At 39.3% G+C, this 25,869-nt stretch overlaps 1 protein-coding gene across 3 annotated transcripts; it reads right to left on the bottom strand.

The window, feature by feature from the left end:
• Window positions 1-3,715: 3,715 nt before the first annotated feature.
• On the bottom strand, window positions 3,716-25,861 carry LOC140922684 (protein DENND6A-like). Of its 3 annotated transcripts, XM_073372677.1 has the most exons (23): window positions 25,658-25,861; window positions 25,479-25,517; window positions 23,178-23,220; window positions 22,391-22,500; window positions 21,639-21,719; window positions 21,402-21,452; window positions 21,200-21,254; window positions 20,566-20,645; window positions 19,817-19,891; window positions 19,302-19,357; window positions 18,997-19,057; window positions 18,501-18,562; window positions 17,191-17,286; window positions 16,415-16,509; window positions 14,483-14,548; window positions 11,192-11,256; window positions 10,610-10,642; window positions 9,960-10,016; window positions 9,095-9,148; window positions 7,938-8,047; window positions 6,339-6,441; window positions 5,236-5,310; window positions 3,718-4,036 (listed from the first exon to the last, which is right to left on the bottom strand). In XM_073372677.1, the coding sequence occupies exons 1-23, from the start codon at window positions 25,844-25,846 to the stop codon at window positions 3,914-3,916; spliced, it is 1,779 nt and encodes a 592-aa protein (XP_073228778.1). In that variant the 5' UTR covers window positions 25,847-25,861; the 3' UTR covers window positions 3,718-3,913. The 3 variants fall into 3 exon arrangements, with proteins under 3 accessions (XP_073228780.1, XP_073228779.1, XP_073228778.1); XM_073372679.1 differs by lacking the exon at window positions 23,178-23,220 and having other exon boundaries at window positions 3,716-4,036; window positions 25,658-25,759; XM_073372678.1 differs by lacking the exon at window positions 21,402-21,452 and having other exon boundaries at window positions 3,717-4,036.
• Between the last annotated feature and the right edge of the window lie 8 nt (window positions 25,862-25,869).

Raw genomic sequence — 25,869 nt, 5'->3', positions numbered from 1 at the left:
GGAAATGCCATTTCTTTCGAAAAACTGTTGGTCGTTTTCACAAGAACTGTGTGGACAGGGGATTTTGTCCTTCAGGACGAGATGGTGAACTTTCCTTTCGCTAAAAAACACTCTAAATGATTTTTTTTTCTTTCCCTCTAGTTTTGCATAAATTACCTTCCGCCATCAGTGAAATCGTAATATGCATGGCGCGCTTTTCTCTTCACCTTTCCCATGATACCCAGCGCGGAACCAAAATCCCAGTCGCTCTCGAATCCGCTAGAACGCGCATGGGTACGAGGCAGGAACTGTAGACTTGAACGTAAGGAGATCGATTAAAAAACAGTACAAACATGAACCACATGGGACTGCAAAGGACCGCAAACGAATATGCCGAAGAACGTAGGATATAAAGACCTGATCAGCAAAAATAATAATGTAGACATATTAAATATGTCTAAAAAACAGTATTTACTTGGGCAAAACTTCCAGGAGCTAATAGGTTATACATGTGCAAACTACTTCCTTCACAGGCTTTGGCAAGCGAGAAACGCGAGAATGATGGGATACGAGCGTGGAACACGCGTGCAGAGTGATGGGAAGGAACAAAATACCCTAACCCTTAAAACCCTAAGATCATTATTTGAATTCTCATTTGTTGCCACTATTCATTTCCTACAGAAGTAGTGGGGAGAAGTTGATAAAATATCAAGCAAATTCATCTTGTGTGATTATGTCCGTAATTCTCATGACCACTGTTTAACAAAGCATTGATATTACAAGGAGGAATTTGACGCTGATCACTCTTAGGGCTAAAAGGGTTAAGCCGTCATTGGTTGTCTTGTATTTGATCAGGTTTGATTATTCCACTTTGGTGATCAAAAGGAAATTGGTTTGCCGTAATCTTCTCTCTCTTATTAGCCCCTTTCCCCTTTTTCAGTAGAAGAAACTTAATAAAACCCCCTCTCTTTTAAGCCCCCCTCCAGTTATTGTTCACTCATAAATGACAGACTGTACCATTGATCTATCACGACTGTAAGGAGTTCTGTATAACTTCGTGTGGATTGATCCAGGATGTTGTTTTCACCAGCTGGAAGTTCGGATTTGTGTTTGAACCTCAGCTGCATGACCACCAACCTCTTTTACTTGTGCTTTTACACGTTGCGTTCTAGTCCTTTTTGGAGAACTGATACCACCATCTTTGGTAAATTGAATAAGCCCCTCCCTCTCCCCAGGCCCGTCTCTTTTCAGCCCACCCCGCCAAATGTGTTTGAAATAAATAAGCCCCCCCCTCGCCCATAGGGAGAGAGGATTTACGGGTGGTCAGCGAGCCCAAACGTACCTGTATATACATTTAATATTTCAAAATTGCCAACATTTGGCTCAGTTAGTTGAGTTGTGGTTGTACTGTAGAAGTGTGCAGTCTTAACAATAATGTTCGTTACGAACATTCCGTCCGGAGAAACAGGTCAACCTTTTCAGATGTTCCGTTACAACCGGAAATTTTCCGCCGGAACGAATCTAAAAGTCGTGTTCCATTCACTTCCCAACGGAATTTTCAAGAAGCTTTTTGTGAAAAATAAAGGACCTTTGGCTTTAAAATCCGGAATCCATGTTCCACTAACAGGAAATCTGGAATTCTGCTAACAGTTGGAATCCGGAATCCAGGAATCCACAGTTTGGAATCCAGAATCCAAGACCGCCTTGGATCATGGAGAGACTTCAATATCAACTTAGCAAATACAAATAATTAACAAATTTAATGTCATTGGGCGTTGGAGACTTCTTCTATTAGTATTTACATTTAGCCCGCTCCCATAATCAGCCTGTATAATGAACAATTACCCTTATACGTATATAAAAATAAACTTTGGCGCTATTTACACTTGTGAAGGGGAAAAGGTCACTCAAAAGCCGCTATGGGTAGAATCACTACCTAATATCCTTTTCTTGATGTTTAATCTCTTAGATATAGATTCTGTGATAGGAGTTACCACTGAAAAGTTACGACGTCTCGACGTCGGAAAATCTGTGGCCTCTTCCTCTTGCCAGAGCATTCGCCACTTTAGAACCGACGAGAAAAACTGAGCCCAGTTAACTTTCACAAAGACTTACGAAACTGTTACGAGGGACAGGGGACAAAGTTGGCCAATAGCTGACCGGCGCGTCTCCAGTGACGATCCCAAAAACAATTATGGGACGCATTTCAGCTCCAGTTCCCTTTTCGGCGTTTCTAAAGCGGCGAATTGCAAAAAGCGTCGTTTTGACCATATAAAAACCCAGAGAATTCAAAACTACCATTGTGGATCGCTTCACATAGCAGTTATTTTAAAAAGTTAAGTCTATCTCACGAGTCTACGGAAACTGCACACCATTTCCCCCTTCGATTAAACTTATCAGGCCGGTTGCAAAAACGGAGTTTAGCGACTACTTATCGAGATTGTATTCTAAACTATTTTCACATCGGCGAACCTTGATAAACAAAATATGTGTAGCCAACCGTTAAGGGTGTCAAATAAGGCTCGCAGAACGGACTAGAAAATGCACGTCTACTTAAACCTGACAAACGAAAGCTGATGTCGAACGACTGTTCCACACTGAGGTCTAACTAGACTTCGTTTAAGCAACTGGCCCAAGGTCTTTAACTTGACAAAATAAAAGGCTAAATTTGAAATCGAGCGTAATTTACACATTATTTGGCAAGTCATCCTTTTTTTCTTCTTGCATAAAACTAGGTTTTGCTCTTCTTTCCGAAACAAAGCTCAATCAAGTTACCCACTCGTCGGGCGGTTCATTCTACAAGCAAGCTTTTGTAATCTACCGTTCCAGCGCTGTAAAGTACAATTCCAGTAACTGTAAAAATTGTCTTCTACATGCTGCCTAAACCTCAAAACCCCAATATCACAACTTTCAAACCTCGTTTCGTATAAGAAAACAATTTTAAAAAATTACTATAATAAAAATAACTCCCTATAATAATAGACACTTTTGAGACCTACAACTCGTTTAAATTAAATTGCTGGCCCAAAACTCTGTTTAAAACATACGGAAAAATGGAGAAGATGAGCATTCAAATAAAACTTCTTCAGTAGTACTTTCACATGGTACTATTTATTTAGTATGTAGTTCTAACTTTTGAGTCTCTGGATGAAATCCTATGGTGTGACCATTCAAATGAAACCTCTTCAGCAGTACTTTCACATGGTGCTATTTATTTAGTATGTAGTTCTAACTTTTAAGTCTGTGGATGAAACCCTATGGTATTACCATTCAAATGAAACCTCTTCAGTAGTACTTTCACATGATACATGATATTTTTTCAGCATTTACAAAATAAAATGTTAACATTTTTGTTGAATTTTAACTTTGCCAACTTTTGGGAGTCAAAGGTTAAAGCATCTATTATATTACTTATTTAAATAGTACATAATAATTATATTAATTTTTGTAACGGACAAAGGCAGCCGAATAAGGTGGAAGTTGGCATAAAAGCTGTGGATTATTCTAATTGAAATATACAAGTAAATTTGAATTAAAAATTCAGTTAAAAATATAGCCTTTCTTCCAGGGCCCAGTTGCTCGAAGCATGGTTAGCGTTAACCAGCGTTTAATACCTTGACAACGTATTGGTTTTGATACTGCTTGACCAATGGTTAAAGCTAACCATGCTTTGAGCAACTCAGCCCAGAACGTTAACTGAGGTCCTGAATGAGCCCGCTGGGTTCTTGACAGAAAAAATACTTTGGCCAACTTTCACTCCCGTTAGTAACCTCTTTCCACGCAAAACAGACGAAGATTCCGTACGCATCCATCCAAAACGCCAGGAATTGGTGGTAGCTAACGAAAAGTTACAACTATTGTCTTTGACTGGAAAAGGTTTCCACCCTAATTCCTTACTTGACTTAAGGCAGCTAAACTTGACTTGGATCCTTTGTCAGCTATTCTTCAAAACATACTGGAGATCTTCTGGAAGGTTCTTGGTGATTGAAACTAGGTGTTCTCTGAGTTGGTGCTTGATCTCGTGGCTTACAGGAGGGTAAAAAGAGGCTGAACCAGCCTGGAATAAAAATTAAAATCACTGAGTATGAATTTAAAAACAGAAAAGAATAGGCCACTTTCGAATTCTTTAAAGTTTTCCCACCTGAGTCAAAGGATAAAGGTTATAAAACAACAGAAATCGCATTAAGACTCAGGGATAAATAATTCAATCGTTATGTTTTATTTTCCCCAGCCTTGGTCCAAGTATGAATTACTCTTTACTCTATACAAAGTGGTGAATATTACGCGCACCGAGAGTGGTCGTTGCCCATGATCACATTGGCACATAGACCATAATGCATCTTGTCACCCCCCCCCCCACCCCCCCGCAAAAAATAATCATTGTTTCCAATATCTCCTTGATATCAAAGTCGTCCCAAGGGAAATCGAAGACAATGGTTATTTATTTATTTACGCGCATTTCTTTCGTTCTTTTTTTTGGGGGGGGGGGGGAGGGGACAAATTGCATCATGGTCTACGTGAAAATGGTGACTTAGAGTACAGACACGTAGATGACGGTAAAAATTTCAGTGACACAATCGCCTGCGGCTCGGGTGCCACTTTTTTGTTTTAACCACTCACATTTTGACGTCATCTGTGATCTATTACTTAACGGACGCATGGCAACATGGCATCTGTTTGTTAATTGCCAACGGGCAGTCTCGCGAAGACGCGAGGCTGCGAGGTGGCAGCCTAATAGAGCCGTGCGCGATTGTTCCAGGGGGCAGAAAAAATCTCGAACCGATGTAACATAGAGTAATGTAAGGCAACCATGACTTAATGCAGGACAGAGAATGTATTGTTTTCGAGCGAACACGTGATACAGATCAGAGAATCCCCGAGCCGTGTGCGTGTTTGTGAGTCCCGTGTTCATTCGGTCTTCAAACAATCGTCGGGTGGATCATTTCCACCCTACGCGATATCTGTCGCATTTGCCCGCTGGAATTTTTTATTGCATGCCGCGAAGAAAACTAGTAACGCAGCGAAATTTTTTGCGTCTTTGAAGCAAAATAATTTGAAAGACTTCATTGGCGCACCATAAATTTTTTTAGCTTTAAAAAGAGTCCAAATATAAGCCTGTACGTTGAATATTCGCAGACTTTAATATGATTTTTCGAGGATTTTAAGTTTGCTTATAAGACCACTAAATTTTACGCAAAATGACTTGTGCGCAACTTAAGACAAAAACACGAACTTCAATAAAACGAAGACGCTCACCAGCTTCTCTTTGATCTGTAAGTACAAATCCACTTTCTCTACCTCATGTTTGTCTTTGATCCAAACTAAAACATCCTGAAGACAAAGGGGATTAACTTAGCATCAAGTTGGTCGTGTTGGCTATTGTGAGGTTGTGCGTGAGACTGGGTCGGTGTTGTGTCGCATTGCACTATGGGACTGTTTTGCGGACACTGTCTTTTTTTCATTGGCTGTTAAGTGAATGCGCGGGAAACTGAGGCAAAATTCGTCCCCCCAAAACAGTCCCGCGGTGCAACTCGACACAACACCGACCCAGTCTCACGCGCAACCTCAAAATGGCCAATAACAATAGGCCTTTCACATGACGTCACGTCCGCCATGTTGGTGTCCCAAAACAGTAAAACAGCCGCCATGTTAGTGTCCCAAACCAGTCCTGTGGGAGTCACACTCTTTTCGTATGTAAACGCTTTTTCTTTTGTCGCAATAAATTTGCCTAAACCATGACCACGTGCAATTGTCTGTTGCAACGGAACTTAAAAAAGTTGGGCCAACTTTTTCAATTTTTAATGCTATGCCTGCTCCCTGATGAAATTTGTTTCATATCTTGTTCATAACTCTACTGGAGCATTTTGTGTTTGGTTAAAGGCACTACGTAATCAATCTAAAACGGCAATATCCTCGTGACATAGACCCTTTAAGAGTCCAGTGGGCTTAACCTCGTTTTCAACATGGGTGAAACTCCTATGTCCTTTTTTCTATTCAGCAACTTCTCAGTAGTTTGCAGATTAGCCCATTTGCAAACAAGCTCCACAGTGCAACGCTTGTCTTGTGTTTTTTTTTTTTCGAGTTCTGAAGCATGCTTTAGAGCTCTCAAAGCTTGCATTATCATATAGGAAACCATAACTCACTCTTACTTTAGTTTCTAAAGAAATGGAAAGTTTAAATCCTAGCTTCAAGGCAATTTCCGGCGGCGTTTTAAGACAGCTGCACGTATTTGTTTCGAGGTACAGTTGGTTTATTCGACTGACTTCTTTTGCTGACTGAATGGTGCAATCACTTTGGACTTGAACGAACGGAAATTAACTTAAACAAAGATTTTACTCTTGCTTAAGTGCTCTACTTACAGCTTTCCCCAGTGTCTCTAGGTGCAGAAGTTCCAGCTTCTGTCGAATTTCTCGCTCTCGATGACGAAGCCAGCCCTCGAAGTTGGCGGATTTGAAGAATTTTCTACGATTACGAAAAGCAAACAAAATGTTTAGCTTCTTAAAAGTTCCACTGGTTATTTAGGTTAGAAAAACAATAAACAAACAAGCAACAACTGTAAGGTTCAGCGGGTTGGTTTGAAGAAAAGTTGAATGAATGCATCAAAAACGTTTTACTACCATTTCAATTAAGAGAAAACGTATAAAGAAGGAAAAGATGGCGGAGACTCTGGTTTGGAAAAAAAATCGACTAAACTATCCTTAAGTTAATAACGACTAGTTGCGCAAAAAACTGTTCTATCCAGAAATACATGATGCTATCCAAGCTATGACAACTGAAACCTGGTCAGCCTGTGACCACTCAATTCCTATATCAGTCATGTCAGCAGGTGATCATATGAAAACCGTAGCAACTGATACGTATATTGTCGCTTTCAAATGTCCCTATAAATTATAAAATTGGCCCTGAGGGACCTTTAATTTTAAATACCGTAAAATTCCGAAAATAAGCCCCTCCAAATCGGTAACGCAAAAAACCCTCCGTTAAATCGCCCCTCCAAATGTACAGGGTCCGAAATTAACTTTTTAATACGAGCGCCAACTGGCGATCAAGTATAAATTTTTGGTCGCCAGAGGGCAAATTGTGGTCGCCAAAAATTCCCCCTCCCTTTTTTTCAAATAAAAGTTTAAATGCGAATAAAAAATGCATGGTATGGACGTTTTTGTGCTTAAAAATTGCAATACTTTCGCTCCCGATACCAGAAAGAAACCGTACGTGTACGAGTGAAGTCTCATTTTTTCCACAAATTACTTTTTGGAGATATACATGTAAAGCCATCTGATCTAGAACGTAGGAACAGAAAGCTGTCTGCCCATGACTGTACCGGATCATATCAAAACTATTTCTTCCGATAACTACCACAAAACAATCCACAAAACAACCACGAAACATAGCCGCCATGTTGCTCGTACCAGGCCACATTTTTTTTGTGCCACATTACTCGTAATGGCGGCTTGGAAACGTTCAACTCGTATTGATCGTAGCTGTTGTGGAGGTATTATTACAGGAAGATTCGTTTCCCTTTTAATTAAAAAATATCAGCACGACAAAAAGGAAGACACCTGTTGGCAAATAGCTTTTCGAGGTTTCAATTCTTAATCAGTTTCTCCGAATGTTTAAGTCCACAATAACAACCAGCTTTACAAGGCGCTAGCTGGCGACCAGCTATGAAATTCTGGTCGCCAGGACTAAATTTTTAGTCGCATTGGCGCCCAGGAAGGCGCAATTTCGGACCCTGATGTAGGCCCCCCGGGGGCTTGTACTTGGAAAATTGCCCTCAAATACAAAGTAAAACAAAGCAAAAACGGTAAATTTATTCCAAATATAAAGCTAGCCCAATCGATTTTGAATCGCAAATTTCCCTCCGTATATAAGCCCCTTCAAAAATAAGCCCCTCAAAAAGCCCTGGGGCTTATTTTCGGAATTTTACGGTACTTGGCCAAGAGATTTTTGGGCCCTACCTGTAAAGTCCGATCCAGTTCCCTTTCAGCTTGGACGTCAGCTGAGGGCCTGAGTGTTCCAGTGTTCTCAAAAACTCGTCAGCGTCAAAAGGTTTTAAGCTTGGAGGATGCTGAAACGTCAACAAAACGGTAAAGAAATGTCAGAAATGGATCTTTAAACAAACCGCAAAAAAAAAACTGTCATCTGCCGCTGATCTGAAAAGTCCCCTTCAGTTATAGGTCCATCTACCAGTAAACAAAAAAGTACATCCGATTATCAGCCCCCCTTGATATTCTTGGTTTGCAACCACGTGACAAGGCGATAATTTTGTGGGTCACTACAATGAATTTTTCAACGAAGAATTTCCATGAAAATAGAGTTTTATATTGTTCTTGACCACCAACATTGCCGCTGTGACGTCACGTGCAAACCAGCAATCAGGGTTCTCAATAGATTTTTAAGTAGGAGGTGATCACTGATAAAGTAGGAGGCTCTTCAGCAAAGTCAGAGGTGTCAAAACAAAGCAAAGAAAAGCGACCTAAACACAAAGTAAGCGGCTATAAATCCCAAAGTAAGCGGCGATAAATCGCCGGGTGCCGCCTTCTATTGAGAACCCTGAGCAATAAGCCCGCGTCCAAAAGTGTTGAGAGAAATGAACTCCATTTATTAAGACGTTTGGAAACTTAATTAAAAACCACTAAATGCAAAACGTATGTTGATCAGCGCTACCTTAGCTTGTTTCGAAGCGCTTTTTCGATTCCGGTTAAAGGCCTCCTTCGGATATAAGCCCCCTGGGATATAAGCCTCCTGGGATATAAGCCCCACCGTTAATAAGCCATCCAAAAACCCCATAGGAAGATGAATAAGCCCAGGGCTAATAAACGGCAGTTCATGGTATTGTCTGTTGCTAAGGTTATTACAATCACAGAATGTGTACGTTCAACTAAAATACAGTTTATAAATGGACGCATCCAAAATCTGGATAACTGTCCTTTTGTCTTATTCCGTCTTTTTTTTCGTACATTGTAAAATGTGAAGACATACAGTATAATAAAAAGTATCGCGAAATCCGTTTGATTTTAACCTTTACATCACAGGATTTTGTCCGCATGCAAATAACAGTCATGTCAAAAGTGCTTTGCATTCACTTCGTAAGAGAACGGATTTAAATATTTACCTTCCAGGGAGATATGCTTCTCTGTAAGGGCATGAGACTGGCAACATATCTTTCCTACCCGATGGGAAAAATCGTGGTTAGGGAGGAAAAAATATTACCTTGATGTTCAGCTACACGTTCTAACAATGTCCTATGTTACACGCTGGTCATTTGGGTGTCAAGGTGTCATTTGGGTGTCATTTGGGTGTCAAGTACACTCGACCCACGTCAGATAGTCTACAGGCACAGTTAACTAAATATTTTAGCAAGGAATGACCTTGAACCAACATTAAAGTGACAAAGATAATTAAAGTTACACATTTCAGTGCCAATATAAGAATCTAAGCAAGAAATTTAGTGCGGTTGAAAAGGGGTTCACTACCAAACCCACACGAAGTTGTATTACGTCAAAAAAGGCCTTAATCTTAATGCAATAAACCGAAACTTAACAAGCAAGCAGCCCTCCCATATCAGGGTTCATACCAAAATTGCAACCATTTTTCAAGGACTTTTCAAGGATCACATTAGATTTTCAAGGACCACCTACCAGGAATGTAATTTCACAGATTGTACAAAAATGCACATTCTACGTCTATATAATATACTCTAATAAGGCTTTGAGGCTTGAACTGTTTGCTTTACCAACTTCTCTACATTTTTCAGTTCACTTGTGTTAAATTGATAGTTAATTCTTACATAAAACATTGAGCACTTTGTGTAATTAACCTTTACATTCTCTGAGCTATGATTCATATTCTGTCTTGGACAACCAAAAACCATAAAAAAACACTTTCCAGGCCACTACATTCAAAGTTGAAGAAAATTCAAGGACTTTTCAAGACTGTGCGAGCCCTGCATAGATGAATTGTAGTATTGAGAACCATACCAGCGGAATCATGAAGCTTTGTGTAAGTTCTACCATGTGTCTCCTCAGTATAGCATTCTAAATAAAGTAAAGCATGAAAAAAGTGTAAGAGAATAATGTAAAAAATGACGTGAAAAACATCGCAGAAAGTCATTACATTTGAAATTAGTAAAATTGCCTACGAAAGGAACCTTGCGTTTACGGAGATAGGAAGAAAATAATCCACGAAACCAAAATCGAAGTTTACAATCAAGGAGGATCGCGAAGGGCTTAAGTAATCGTGAAAATTTCCTTCTTAAGTCTTCCTGCAAGTCGCACCATAAGTAAAGGCGGTTAAGGCGCACACGAGCCAAGGTCCAATCGGCCGGAGCTCATCCCGGTTTCTTTAGCATGAAGCATGCCTAGGAGGATTGCTACTTCCCCCGGGACAGGATGCTAGTCCATCGCAGGGTTACCCCCCTCCCCCAGCAGTATGTCGCCGGAACCATTTATAAAACTGGGTGAAGAGAGACAAAGTGGAGTAAAGTTCTTTGTCTAAGAAACAACTGGACGGGCGAGGCCTGAACCTCGGACCTCCAGATCCGGAGTTAGAGGCGTTAACTGGTCGGTCACATACGCCTCCTTGAGTAGCCCAAGAAAAAAAATGAAATTTCCTTCCACAACGACCTCACCTGCACTTCTGGTGGACGCTTTGGATGATTTCCCTGCAAAGGGTGACAGGTCAGTTATTAGATAGCTGTTTGCAGAAATAAGATCATGCGAACTAACCTTTAAATGAATAAATTACAAAATTTGTTTTTAACACCCAGGTAAACCAACTGGACTTGTGGACAACGTCACAAGATGGTGCAACCGTGTCAAATGCTTGGTATTACTTCTCAAACAATGTAATTTTAGAAGAAGAAATAATTAAGGATGGAAAAATGAGCAGTTTTTCATGACTTCTAAACACCCATTAAACGTTAATTTCCTTTGTATTTTCTTTATGAATTATGTATGAGTTTGAAAGATCTTTTCAAGACTGTACGAATTATGGTTGACGAACTGGCTCTTCAGTGATGGGAAGGACGAAGACAAGATAAGGAGGCGACGCGTCTAGGTTATGAAGGCGTAGTTCAAAAGTCACCGATCAGTCCCTTCGAGACATTTCAGCATTTTTACGTTTTCATTGTAAAAGAAGACTCACATTTTGGAGGTTTTGAAGTTACCATCACAGACGTCCAAAACTAAATACAATATACCTTCATACTAACCTTGCTAAGTCTTCTGAAAATAAGTTTGTCCTTTGCTAATAATTGCTTGTACTTTGTATAGATTCCTGACGGAAAAACAAGTACAAAACTTTTAAGTCACAGTTGCACTCACGCTTTGTAAACACTAATTCATGTACAGTTTTCTGAACGGAGAGAAAATAAATAGAGAATAATACATGGTCGCGCAGAGATATGGAATTTATCTTCAAGTGTTCACATCGATATCGAACGAGTGAGCGCAGCGAACGAGTGAGATATCGAATGTGAACACGAGAAGATAAATTCCATATCTCCAAAGGTCCATGTATTATTCTGTTTATTATATAAACATACTGATGACGGCGTTTTTGATGATTTTCCGAAGATTTCCGACCACCTTCCGAAGATTTTTCAAATTGTCCCGAAGACCAGACGAACGTTCCCGAACATTTTCCGAGAATTTCCGAGAATTTCCGAAGATTTCCGAAGATTGCCGAGCACTTTCGAGGAAGACCCGAAGATGTTTCGATGATACACCAACGAATTTAAGTACAATTTAAGAGACAAACCTGATGTCAGTGAAATTATCGATATCTTCACATGTAAAAATATCGTATTTTTACGTGTGTTCAGATACCACATTTCTCGGTGGTAGAAATCCTTGTAAAACACTGCAGTTTATATAATAAATTGTTTGAATTCTCTTCCCAGAAAAAAATTCCTGGGAGAAGATAACGGCAATGGTCAGTATTTTACGTTGGCAACTCGTAACAGTAGCGAGCTTTAGCAACAACGACGGCGATGACTACGAACACGTTACTTAAAAAGTGAATTCGCGCTGCCTCAAACTTTATCGCGCTTATTCCATCTTGTTTAATTCGTCAAATGTTGGCAACTTTTTTTGGACTTGAATAGGCCACTTTCGAGTTCCAAAAACCGTCACTTTCAAAATGAGGCTAGGTGCGCAACCTTTCTTGTGAAAATGAGTTTTATTTGCATGAGAATAAAAATCCATATCAAAGTCTGAGCACCTACCCTCGTTTTGAAACCGAGGCCCAGGGGAACCCGGAAATGGCCTATTCTAAAGGACTGTATCAAAGTTCAGGAAACGAAAAAGAAAGTTGTTGTCTTGAGTTCCCGTCCTCGACAAAACGTTAAAATTAATTAGGAACTTTAACGTTGCAGTCGTGCAATTAAGGGCTAAGAAATGTACAAAAAAACGTGCAAAGTTGTTGTTTTGCTACTATAAACCTGTTGCATTTTTTAACGTTCTAGTTGCCGTCGCGATCGTCTTTGCTTAAGCTCCCTAGTACAACCTGAGGCCGACGGTGCGCTCATTTCAACACCTTCCAACACCTTCTCTCGATCACTGCTCCGTTTTATGGGTGTTTAAGGTGGCTCCGTAATTAATACAAGAGCATTTAGCTGTGACAAATTTTCCGTCATAACTTTTTCGATTTTAACGCTATGGCTGCGAAACTTTGCAAAGAACAAGAGATATCATTCGGCAATAATACGAAATATTCCGATTTCATTGATGGTAAATATTTCTTGAGAAATTAGCGCTGAAAAGGACCCTACTGTTCAAAGAAAATCGCGTCTAGTAAAACATTTTGCTGATATTTTTTACTGAAATTTCTGGTATCGGCTTTAATTGATATAATAAATATGCCAGAGGAATTTCAGAAAAATCGTTGGAGCAGAAGTCCGTAACTAAAAGTCGCTCAAAATTCAGCTGTGAAATTGTTTTGGAATTTCAAAAATAAATTACTATCAGGAAGAAGGAGACATCAGTTTGAATTTTCGGGACAAGTAAATTCAGTGTTTGCTAATTCTGAAAACAGAAGCCGATTGCCTATCGTGCTATTCTTTAAAAGGTACTTTTCAGTTTTAGAAGCACTATAAATTGCTCCAAACTTTGCTCTGACGTCGAATGACTTTTTCCTCGACATGTTTAAAATATCCCTAGGCAGTTTTGGTTCAAACTCCAGCTACATACATTTTGATGCATTGCAATGCATCCTCAACGGCGTTTCCTGCTGTACGTTGTTTCCAATACAGGAAAAAGGTAATGGGATTGTAAGCTAACTTGTATCGAAGCTCAGATAGAACTGTCCAGCACCTTTGTTTATGACTACTTAATGAGCACGAGGGGCAGCTCTGCGAGGAATTCGCACCTCAGCCTCGATCAGCCAGGGGGGACGAATGACAATGATGCCCATGTCTGTGAACCGATCTGTATAAACATGTATTGCAGAGAGCTTGCAGAGCAAAACATAATAATCAAGAAAAGAAATACCCATTCATTGAAGGAAGGAGTGACAAAAATTTCAGAGTTGTAAATTTATTCACGGGCAGTATTTTTGCGATAATTTTATTTTGCACTGTGATGTTATTCGGTTCACTGGCATGGGCATCATTGTCGTTCGTCCCCCCTGGGTGAGGTGCGAATTCCTCGCAGAACTGCCGCTCGTGCTCATTTTGTAGTCATAAACAAAGGTGCTGGACAGTTCTATCTGAGCTCTGATACGAGGTAGCGTCCAATCTCAATACGTTTTCCTGAGTTGGAAGCAGCGAACAGCGGTAAATGTCGTTGAAAATGCATTGCAATACATCAAAATGTGTGCAACAGGAGTTTGAGCCAAAACTGCCAAGGGATATTTTAAAACTGTCGAAGAACAAGTCATTCTACTTCAGAGCAAGGTTTGGAGCAATTTATAGTGCTTCTAAAACTAAAAAGTACCTTTTAGAGAAAAGCACGATAGGCAATCGGCTTTTGTTTTAAGAATTAGCAAACGTTGAATTTACTGGTCCCGAAAATACAAACTGGTGGCTCCTTCTACCTGATAGTAATTTATTTTTGAAATTCCAAAACAATTTCACAGCTGAATTTTGAGCGACTTTTAGTTACGGACTTCTGCTCCAACGATTTTTCTGAAATTCCTCTGGCATATTTATTATAACAATTAAAGCTGATACCAGAAATTTCAGTAAAAAATATCAGCAAATTTTTTTGCTAGACGCGATTTTCTTTGAACAGTAGGGTCCTTTTAAGCGCTAATTTCTCAAGAAATATTTACCATCAATGAAATCGGAATATTTCGTATTATTGCCGAATGATATCTCTTGTTCTTTGCAAAGTTTCGCAGCCATCGCGTTAAAAACCAAAAAGTTATGACGGAAAATTTGTCACAGCTAAATGCTCTTGTATTAATTACGGAGCCACCTTAAAGCTACTACCCCGAACAAAGGCAATGGTGTAATTCACTCTCTGGCAAGATTAGCTACTAAAATTTGAACAACTTCAGTTACCTGGCTTTGACGACAATGTTCTTTTCGAATTTTGGCCAACACCTGGTGACTTTCTTGATGATATCACTACAAATAACAAAAAAAACCCGTCACATTGGCCGTTTTCACACTAAAGACGGATTGATGAAGTCAGGCGGATTGTCCATCCAAACTGAAGACCGTTCCATTTTCGAATTAAGACGTTTTATCCGTCTGACGCGAATTCTCCAACGGATAACCCGTCTCAAGACGAATAATCTGTCTTTAGTGTGCTGCACTGGAGATACAGCCATTGATACTCTGTCTGCCTCGTACCTAAACGTCTCTCTCTCGATCAAAATGTATGCGCAAAGGAAGGCGGGAAGGAGGTTGTACCCTTCCCATGGTCCCTTGCGGCTCATCACCTGTCGCTCGCCTCTACCTTGTGAAAACGAAGCACCTGAGGAGGAGACTGATACTCTGTAGTAATATAAATCTTAAGGTGCAGTTTATTAGTCCTATAGACCCTTCCACGGTTTTTTAACATTTGACATGGACCAGTTAGGGAAAATCCGTCGACACTACTGGAAAGGACGCCTTAAAATTAGTAAAATAGCCAAATTTGAAAGTGATGCGTCTTAACCGAGTAAAGATGTAGCTCCTTTAAGTTGCGAAAATTTACAGACGTTTGTATGGTGGTGGTGGGGGGGGGGGGGGGGGGAGAAATTTGTACCCCATCCCCACACCCTTCCCCCACCAAACAAAAGTATGTACAATTTCGCGTTAAATTTCTGTACAATGTCAGTACAGTACAAAGCAAGAGGTTCCAACTTTATATAATAGGCTGATTTGGCAACAAGACAGGAACGTCAGTTTGCGACGGGAAAGCGCGCAGAAAGGACTAAACACGACTTCCGGTGTCCAATTTGCCGCTCTGCCATTGGTCAAGCCAGTTGTTTGATTTGCGCGCGCTGTCGTCAACTGACGTTCCCGTTCTGTTGCTAAATCAGCCTAATTATATGAGATGTATATTATGGGGTGAAATAAAGTGTTGTTGTTGTTGTTGTTTACTACGCGCTTAGTATGAAATGTAAGCTGTCTCTACCCCTAATCCATGGGGGTATGGGTTAGGGGGGTGAAGAGAATGACATTTCAGACTACTGCGCACTGTCCATTCAAAAGAATGTTTTTGGGCTGTTTGGTGAGTAACTTATGGTACATCCCCATGGCGTAATTTTGCTCTCTTAATTAACACTAATAATTATAGTCCAATTTTTCTGGGGCTCATTTGGACCCAAGGGTTGAAATGAACCCCACAGTGTGCTAGAATAGATAAGTAATGGGTTCAAGCTGTTTCAAAAGACAACACGAGAAGCTGACCAAAGACGTTGGTCTACAGGGTTGCGGGAATTGGCACGCTGGGTCTCAAATTTTGCAGGGCTGTCACTAGTGAACTTACGCAAAGGGACGGCAGAGGGAAAACGACGGCAAACCTTGTGTGACAAGCGTGATAATAATTCTGTTTGAAAACAATTTCCGCCAAACTTCACCTTCCTTTTAAAAGATCTTTTTGTAAAAGATCCAAACACAGTTATATTATTTGAACACCACAACAAACACGCAAGTCATAGGCCTGTCACGTTTGTCACACGCAAACGATTTGCCGTCCTGTTGCGTAAGCTCACTATTATGGGCTGGGGACCGGGCATTTCCCTTTGCTACTGTCTACTAAGAGCTCCTTCCTCGGCTACTATCACAGGAAACAAAAGAAAATATAACCAAAAGTGCCTCTTAGCTTTTCAACTCCCCGCCTAGTTATTGCATGCACCCAACACCTTGAAATCTAAGTGACAGTCCTGTCAAAAAACCTTATTTTTACATTGTACGTAAGTGGGCTTTCAGGACAAAAGTTACTGTGTAGTACTGTCTAAGCGTATGCTACTCTTCAGTTTCTGCACTGAGTTGCTTACTTACCGAGATTTGACATTTCTCCTATTCTAACCATATGTGGCCAGTGTTGAAGAGTTTTGGCAAAGAAAGGATTTGTTACTCCCAGAATGACTCCAGGTCTGAAATAAAAAAGGTGTATCTGCAATTTTACAAGGAACAGTGCAAGGAAGGAGAAGAAGGGGCTTGCAAAAGAAGCGTTGGGAGAGTAATATCCCTGAGTGAACAGGGTTGAAGTTTTGCAACGCCCTAAGAGAAGCTGAAAACAAAATCAAATGCAGGGAGAGGATTGCTATGTCCGTGGCGCCCCCAACGATCACCATATCTGCATGTGTCAGGGCAAAACTGCTTCTTGGATGACTGTTTCAATTTAGATCTATTTATCTCACAATTTTGTTCTGCACGGTTTGTGATTCATTAAAAATATCAGGCCACTTTCTCCAGCAATTAAGCATAAAACCAGGTAACTCCTCACTTTTTTACAAACTGAAAGCCTTGAGAAACGAAGAGCAAACTTGAGGGCAAATTTTCCTGTGGCTCGAAATTCCTTGGATTTTTGCATTGGCCTTTCATCTACTGAACAGTGTTTGAGTGTCTCAGACCTTTTTTGCGAGAACGCGCGCTCGACAGACTTTGAAGAGAAAATAGGGGGGTCTTTGACCCGGTTACTAAGTACAAAACAAAATGAGAAAAAACGCTTGATTTCCTGATAAACCAGGCAAATGCTCTGAACAGGGATATGAATTATGAGTCCTCCTTTCCACCGTGCTATAAGGAAAATGTTTCTTTCAATTAATACTTACGGAGCTTGCGTTCTCGTGGTGTATTCTTTAAATTCTGTATCATGGATTGTGAAAAAAGGTCTGTAGTCGGAGCAGTAGTGAAGTGGAGAGATCAGACTATAATTACCAAAGAAAATTATTGTTTAGTTCTCCAAGAGTACTGTAAGTTTACTACTGCCATTTCCTGCTTTCTAACGTCCTCTACGTAGCTCTTGGAGAAAACTGTCTTTAACAAACTTGTATACAGTCACACATTCATCATGCGCAACAAATTCTCGTAAGCGACCACTTCCCAATCAAAAAGACCAAGAACTTACCAGCTAAAACCCTTGGTAACCGGTCATTTCGCCTCCTGGCCGACTTAACGAATTTTCCCCCCCAAAAACCCAACATGTTCGTAACATAAAGGAGACATTATTTGTTGGAAGAACAACATGAAAATTTTGTAACAGCGGTGAGAAAATGAGAAATACTAACGGCCATCAAGGTGAAAATGAGCGGCAGTGTAAAAAGAAGTAGAAGTGAACGTCAAGAACACGTACGACATTTCATCCATAAAACGTGTAACGAGGAAGTTTCTGGAAGTTTCACGTTGGAGTCGTGCAAAATAACGGCAAAGAAATGTACATAGCAAAAAAAAAAAATGTGCTGCACGTGCAAAGTTGCTTTTTTGCTAATTAGACCTACTGTTGTTTTCCACCGTTGGTCGTTGCCTTACACGATTTTATATTTTGGTAGAGCAAACTACAAACGTCATCGAGAGATTCGCTTTTAGCCCCGGCTAAATCTATATATTACCAAGGACTTTCCTTATTAAATTACAGAGATTCGTTACATCGAGGTTCGACTGTAGTGGAAACCTCTCACAAAAGACCACCTCCAGTTGTTTAAGGGGCATGAAGTAGTTAGATGAAATTTGGTAGTCATGGGATTCATGTCCTGCTTAAGCTTCTAGTTTAAGTTTGTTTTTCAGCAGTCCGAAGTTCAACTTCTCTGCCTGTATAAAATGGCCAACTGGGTTGTCTACTGCCATTTATACCCTAGCTGCCGCGTGGCAGGCGCTGGTTAGTGTTTTGGGTTCGTTTTCATAGAGCGCGCAAGAGGGACCTCTCCCTTTCGCCACTCGTGTACGCGCATCCTTGTTATTTCTCCTTTCGCCCTGAAAAACCGGCGCCTGCTTTCGGTACGCATGCTAGCCATGTAGGGTCTTAAATCACGACATATTTGATTTTGATTGCTTATAAGTATCATTTGAGTTGAGTTTCTGTGTGTAAAAGCTGGTTCAAGCATTTAACCGTGTGTACTTCAATTATCTAAGCCATGTAAAATACCTTGTAAGAGCTTGGACGGTCTCAGAGCAGATTGTAGGTGAAGGTGCCATCACAACAAGGGGCTAAAAATATAAAGTCAAATAAATCACAATGAGAAATCTGTTCACTTCCAAAAAATAAGATTATAGTTATTAGGATTTGAAGCAATAGATATACTACTAGTACAACCACAACCTTGTAAAGAATACTACAACCACGTTAAGGTTTTAGCATGCTGGACTGGTAGGTTGGATCCTCAGGGCTGGGACAATACTTAGGGCCTCAAAATAACAGGGGAATGAAGATACTTCCTTTGTGCTGCAGATAGCTACATCTCCACGTGGTTCAGATGACCATGTACTCCAGTTTGATGTGCAAAAATGGTTTCCTCAATATTATGAGCACTTTCTTCTTACGTACATTGTCACAAAAACTCGGATAACAACACGTGTGTCTACAGTGTACATGAAACAGTAAATAATTATAATGTTTTTTTTTACATCTGCACAATCAGTACCTCATTGGTAAGTGCTAATTCCCATAAAAGATGAATGTGTGGAAGAACAGTCTGAAGACTCCTAGAAAAAAAAATATACATGTACAACTTTCAATATCAAATACAGTCCGTTTCTATTACTGTGGACACTAACAGAATTGTAGCATCAACAATAGAAATCCATGGTAGCAGAAATTTAGTTAAGTCATAATTATGTCTACTACAATAAGGGTATTTTTGCAGGCAATTTACTGAAGCCACTAATCGTATTGTCGGGGTGAGCTGATTCTCTGTTGAAATCATTATTTCTAAGTTTTATTACAAACCTAAATATATCTGGATCCTTTAGAGCTGGGATGACCTTGGGTGAAGGCATTTGAGGCTGAAAAAATAAGAAAAAAAGTAAAATATAAATTCACGTCATTGTGTCAATGTGGTAAAATATTATGGTCATTGACTGCAGTCAACACGCCGAGGATGGGACAGTAGTATTAAATCATGTTAAACCTTTAAGGACTAATATTCACATACATGTAAAGGACAAATTCTTTAGATTAATCTTCATACATTCCTTTAAAATAGCTGAGAGAATTTGTTAAAAGATCAAAGCATTTTCCCTTTGAACATCACTTTGTTAATTCTCATGACCAGTTCACTTTATGATGCATAGATATTGTTAGGAGAGAATTAATGTTGGTCATGCCTGAGACTTGTAGGGTTAACGCTCGGATGCAAAAAGGGTGGAGTCAGCAAAGACCTTGTTAAACTATTTCACCTTTCAATCTGAAGGCTGTAGCCACAAAAAAAGAAAACAAACAAACAAATAACAATAAATACTTACTACAATATGAGTGACAAGTGGATTGTCCGGTGAAGAAACTGCTCCTGGTTTGTCTCCTCTGGAGGGAACTCTCACCTTCCATTAATAAAAAATATATATATTAATAAACAAAGTTATTACTAAACTGATCACAAAGACATGTTGAAAACAATATAGAATCATGTAGCAAGAAGGTACATACAGTTGCCTATGCCTTTCCAAGACTGGTCAAACATGACATATAACTGGGAGTGCCAAATTGCTGATGTATTACATAACATAGTGAAAATGATACATTTTGTGTAGACTTATGTCACAGTAGTGACTAAGGAGCATGTGGTTGACTAGTTGTGTGGTTTCCTTCAAGCTAGTTTCAGTTGTAGAAAGCAGCATGCAAAGAAAGTGGTGTCCGATAGCCTAGGGCTAGTGGATTTTGCTATCAGGCTAGTGAATTCTGTTCGTAACTTGCCCGATCGGTGAGTGACTTTTTGAGGGGAATTCAAATTACAGAAGAACTGTAATCAATCCTGCTCATCAATTTTTTTTTCAGACTAGTTGAAATGACTTTTGGGCAAGTACATACTAGGTACAGCTTGCCTGAATGGCAAGCTGTAAAACTGACTTTCTTTGCACCCTGAGTTTCACAACTAAAAATCCTGAAAATTCAGTATTAACAAGATACGACATTGGTAATGCGGAAAGAATAATCTACACCAGCTATACATTTAGCAGGGATCAAGCTTGACACTCACTACATGATCATGTCATACCTGCATAACATTGCCCATCAAAGGTAGCTGTAATGTGTGACCTGCTTCAGGGAATGGCCATTGATCAATGTCATGACATACTGAAATTAGAAAAAAAAAGCATTCCTTTACAATTGAGGATCTGATCAAATGTTTCTACTGCAAATAAACACGTGATAAAATATGAGAGGTAACTCAAAGTATAAAGAAACAAAGAAATAATAAATGAAGTCAAACTTTAATCAGCCAAAATTTCAAGAGGTGTGGGGTGCAGTTCTAAAGCAGGCGTTAACACCACAAACTTTGAATCTGTAGGTAGATATATATATAAATTTATTGTGACCTTACAAAGGGAAAACGTGCACTAACGGCTTTCCATTTACAAGCCATTTGTCAACTGTTCAAACGGCTTGGTCACCTGTTCACTAGAATTAACATCAGCCAGTTCAAACAGCTTCACACGTCTTGCCATTTGATTGATTCACAACTATAGGGATTTGCCAGAGGAACTAATTTTTGTAGTTTGGATACAGTGTACAGTGTACAGTGTTTACTTATGAGTCAAAGTCACTCACAAGAAGGGATAGCACATAGAGGTTTGAGCTTTACAATATTTCAATGAAATGCAGTATACCAAAGAAAAACCCTCTTCTACCTGTCTCTAAACTGAGTTCCCCATTTTCAAAGTAGCTTGGTGCTATAAGCTGAACCTGTAAACAAAATGCTATTATTAGATAGTGAATAAGAGACAAAAGGTTAACAGCACAATGCAGCTGTTTTCTATAATATTATGAAAATTTTTTTGCAGAGTACATAGGAAGTTTGTAAAAACAATGACAATCAACACAAACACTTACCACCTCAGAAAACAGGTTGACATAAGGTAGCCGTGAAATTAAAACAACTGACTGAAATACAACAACAACAACAGAAATTCAGAAAACTGTCTTTAACAAACTACTTTTGACCATTTTTTTAGCCAACTACCTCAGAAGATGTTTGACTGAGATGTCTCCAGCGGATTATGGCACTGTGGGTAGCAATAAAAGCTGCTAGATAGAATACTAGTACCCAATTGCTGGGAGCTGAATTACCTTTTGAAAATAACCTCTTTGTATACTTGGGTCTTTCACTTGACGGAAATAAGCAAAACCATAAAAATGCGCAGGATCACTCTGCAAATAAGTTTAATAAATACCAAGTTATTGCATCCATCCCAGAAGAACACAATCTTAATCCAGTGGCTTTTTGGGAGATTCTTGCATATATGTACATGTAACACATTTTTTTTTTACATGTAGAGGAAGCCAAGCCAAAGCGAAAATTCTCATGTGACAGGGCTGTCAAGAAGGGCCAGTAGCCGGCCAAAACCGCCGGCTAGTTAGCCATCCTTAGCTGGCTACTTTCATCTCTTTCTACCATAACTGCTAACAAAAAATAAGCACCATCGAATAAAGCTGTAAAGCATCTAATTTCCTGGTTTTGAATGACATTGCAATTGAACGCACATTTAAACAGGTTTAGATCTATGAAATGTTCAAACCATGCAATGTCATAGAATGCCTGAGACATTTCAACGGCATTATTCTCAGTCTTGCGCATATTCTGACGAAAAACGTGGCGTCCATGGTGGAAAATACCTCTTGAATACCCCTGAAAATGCCATTTCTGAGAGTCTAAATTTCAAAATGTCCCTGGATGCCTCAGCCCTCAAGAACTTGTGCCTTTGGTGTGAGTTCCAAAGCCGACTACTATTCATTACCAGCCTCCTACTTAAAAACTTTTTGACAGCCCTGTATGATCTGGGAACAACAGTGGTCTTACAGTATGGATCCACTACACATACCCTGTAAGACAAAGGAACTTCATTTTCATATTGTGAAACAAGTCGGCTTTTGCGACAACTGCGAGGGCTACATCGAATGCGGAAATGAAATTGAGTGTCCCCCATACATCCTGTTACAACAAAAAATAATAATTAAATAAATGCTAAATACAACAAGAGACAAATTATCCAAAATCAACATCTTAACAATTCTCCCTAATATTTACAAGAACCTTAGAAGGTAGCATCTTGTGGTACAGTGGAACCCCACCTTGCGGCCACCTCGGTAATAAGGTCACCTCATTATTACAGCCACTTGTTTTGGCCGCCCGGCAAAATAACCATACATTGATACAGCCAAATTGTTTTGGCCCATTGGTGACCGTATTATCGGGGTCCCACTGTAACATTATTATTTACCTTAAACAAACATATGTAACATGTAGTGTGATTTTCAAAATTATGTTTATTTAAGCGTTGGGAATTGGCTGAGATTTTATGATCGATCTTCAGAATAATTCAGATTGAACCAAACTAGTGAACATCAATAAAAAAAACTCTACCATACGCACAATCAAATGTGAATAAAATAAAACCCTTACAAATTCTATGTATTAGCGAGAGAGAGTATTTGAAATGAAAATCAGAAAATTAAGGGTCACTTATGAATTACAACTGCACAGTGAGTCCCAAGACAACATGTCGTATTTTCAAGACAATCAGTTGGACACTTTTTCCACAAGTGGATTACTGCAGTTGCTTGAAGATCCAGATGGCACTATTTGAGTTGATACATGTATTTTCATACCTGAATTTGAATCAGGAAATGCCAGATAACAAATGCTTGTTTTCTGAAAAAAAATGTACCACGAAACCTTTTAACAGGATTTTCATTTAAGTCCCCAATATATATGGACACTGTTAAAAAGTGGAGCTTTTTTAACCAGAAGGGAGTAAATTTGTTTGGGATAGTAATTTTTGTAGCTGGAGAACAATCCTCAAAATCTGCAAAAATTGAGACCCAGAAAATCTCATACTACCCTGCAGGGTTAAGTTTTAAATCATGAATGAAACTCTCAGCAGAGGCAATTTAAAGGAATACATGTCAATTTTGAGGAAGGGGCACTTTGCTTTAACAATCCTTTGGTTAAAATTTTTCATTTTGCATTATTTTTGGATATGATATAATGTATGATCATAAAGAATCTGAAACATAGGAAAATAACATTCAAATCGAGCATAAAAATTGATCCACATAAACTCTACAATCCTATATCTAAATATTGTACAAGTACATGAAATAGTTGAAGTCAAGTATATTGCTTGATGGCCTCTTAAAGGATCCCAGTATTTAGTACAAGTATTAGAATTTTTGGTTATCAGCCAGTTGCTTATGGATACAAGATTATTTTAAACACAAAATATTTGGCACAGTTCAAAAACTTAAACGAAAAATATTTTTGGCCAACTTCAATGGTTGGCTCAATGAGATAAAGTGAATCATGTATTCTTAGATCCAGACCTTCAGATAAGGAGGGGAGGGGTCATCCAGACTCTAAGATAAGGGGGGCGGGGGGGGGGGGGCAGTCTCAAAAAGACCTAACCCTTACCCTAACCCTAAAAAATAGGGGGGGTCCCCTTCCCTCGATCCACCACTGGTTTGTTTAGTCAAGGTGACTGGATATTGGTGTCAGTTCTTTTAGTAGTCCTCAGTGAAATGCACGAAAAAAATGAACTTGACCAATATCCAGCCAACTTGAACAGAAGCTTAATCAATAACATGCCCCTGCCAAAAATATAGCACTTTTTGAAAGACTAGAAAATTCTATTATCACCTTACTTAAAAAGTGCTATTTTTTATTAATCAACAATAATTGTTACAATAATTGTTACAACAATTATTGTTATAAGTAACAAATTATGCGATGGGTATAAATCAATATCTACTCCTTCAATTAGCATGATACCAAAAGCATTGAAAAAAAAGATTTTCAAGGAACCCGTTTGTGTGGATTGAGATTATCATGTTCGCAGAATAACCAAATGCAAACATTCATTGTCCCAGCTGCTTTCAGTCAGCCAGTAGATGGTTGTTTGCCTTGATCCACTGACCGTGGACTGTCTGCTAAAGCAGCACGTACAGATACAGTGAATATTGTCCAGACTCATTAGTCTAGTTGGCCGAATATTAGCCTTGTTCTTCATTTCATTTGCATTTTTAATTGACCGTGCCTTTGCCTTAATAAAAACGCGAACAAAATTTGGTCGATATCCAGCCATCTTGACTTCATGCTTGATCGATAACACACATGTGTATAAAAATTATACAAAGAAACTGAGACCGGATTGAAAATAACTAAGGTAACGTTTTTAAGTCAAAATCTTTTTTCTGCTCATTTATCTATGACCAAACACAACCAAAAGGACTGTACTTTCAGTCAGTTTAAAACAATTTTTAACAACGTGAAGCTGGTTGTTGGGTATACCCCTACCCTTCCCCAATAATTTCCGACCTTCTGGCATTGGACACAACAGACTTATTTCAGTGTATTGCTTGAATTTATAAGAAAAAATATCTATTAAAATATATAGATAACGCAATGTCACCTATTTCAAGGAACCGTCATAGATGATAAGCATCCTGGCATCACTTAAATGCATAAGCTTGGTTACAAAATACGGGGTTTACATGTGATAATCAGGGACAGATAATTGAGGATTCAATTAATACAGGCCGGAACTTCTCTTACAAAAAAAGGAAACAGAAAGGAAGAGCAGGCAGAATGTGTCAAATGTCAGTGAGTGAAAATTTGTTGTAAAAGGATCTGTCTTTTCGAGCCCAAGGAAGATTCGGATCAAATATCTACTGTACCTAGCTTTTTTTAGTCAGTAAAAAATGCCATGAATGACGTACATAAAGCTAGCTAGGATATATTTGAAAATGGATTGGGGGCAACGAACTGGCGGGTAACTGTTCATTTCATCCGTACATCATAGCGTTAAAGGACAGAACATGCTGTACTTAGCTTGCGTATGAAATGAAATGAACAATTTAAAATTTCTAAATCCCTTCACCTCATTATAATACGATTCGAGTTTAATTGCTCACCTCGCGATCAGTCAGTTCAATGTGTGCCGGGTAAACAAGCTGTGACAAGCAGACAAAAAAACACTATCACCACATGCTTATAAATTATGCTGTGTTCAGACCAAATAAACGCGCGCTTCTCGAACGACAAACATTAATCGATTCGATTCATTGAAGCGATATGATTTCATAAAGCCTACCTCTAACGCTTGTCCAAGCTCTAAATCAAATGTTACAACGCAAAAGCAAGTCACCCATCTTCTGAAGCGATCCCAGGGCAAAATAGGACCTTCAAATTCACTTTGAAGGAACATTTCGTCCCTGTCGCTGACCGCCATCTTCTTCCACCACCATAACCATCTGTTTCGAGACTGGTTACATGACGTCATATCCGGCTAGTCTGATAAAATTC

This window comes from Porites lutea, chromosome 13, assembly GCF_958299795.1.
Source record: "Porites lutea chromosome 13, jaPorLute2.1, whole genome shotgun sequence".
Classification (NCBI taxonomy): domain Eukaryota; kingdom Metazoa; phylum Cnidaria; class Anthozoa; order Scleractinia; family Poritidae; genus Porites; species Porites lutea.
The sequence above is the reverse complement of the archived record's forward strand: the minus strand, read 5'-3'. Positions and strand labels throughout refer to the sequence as shown.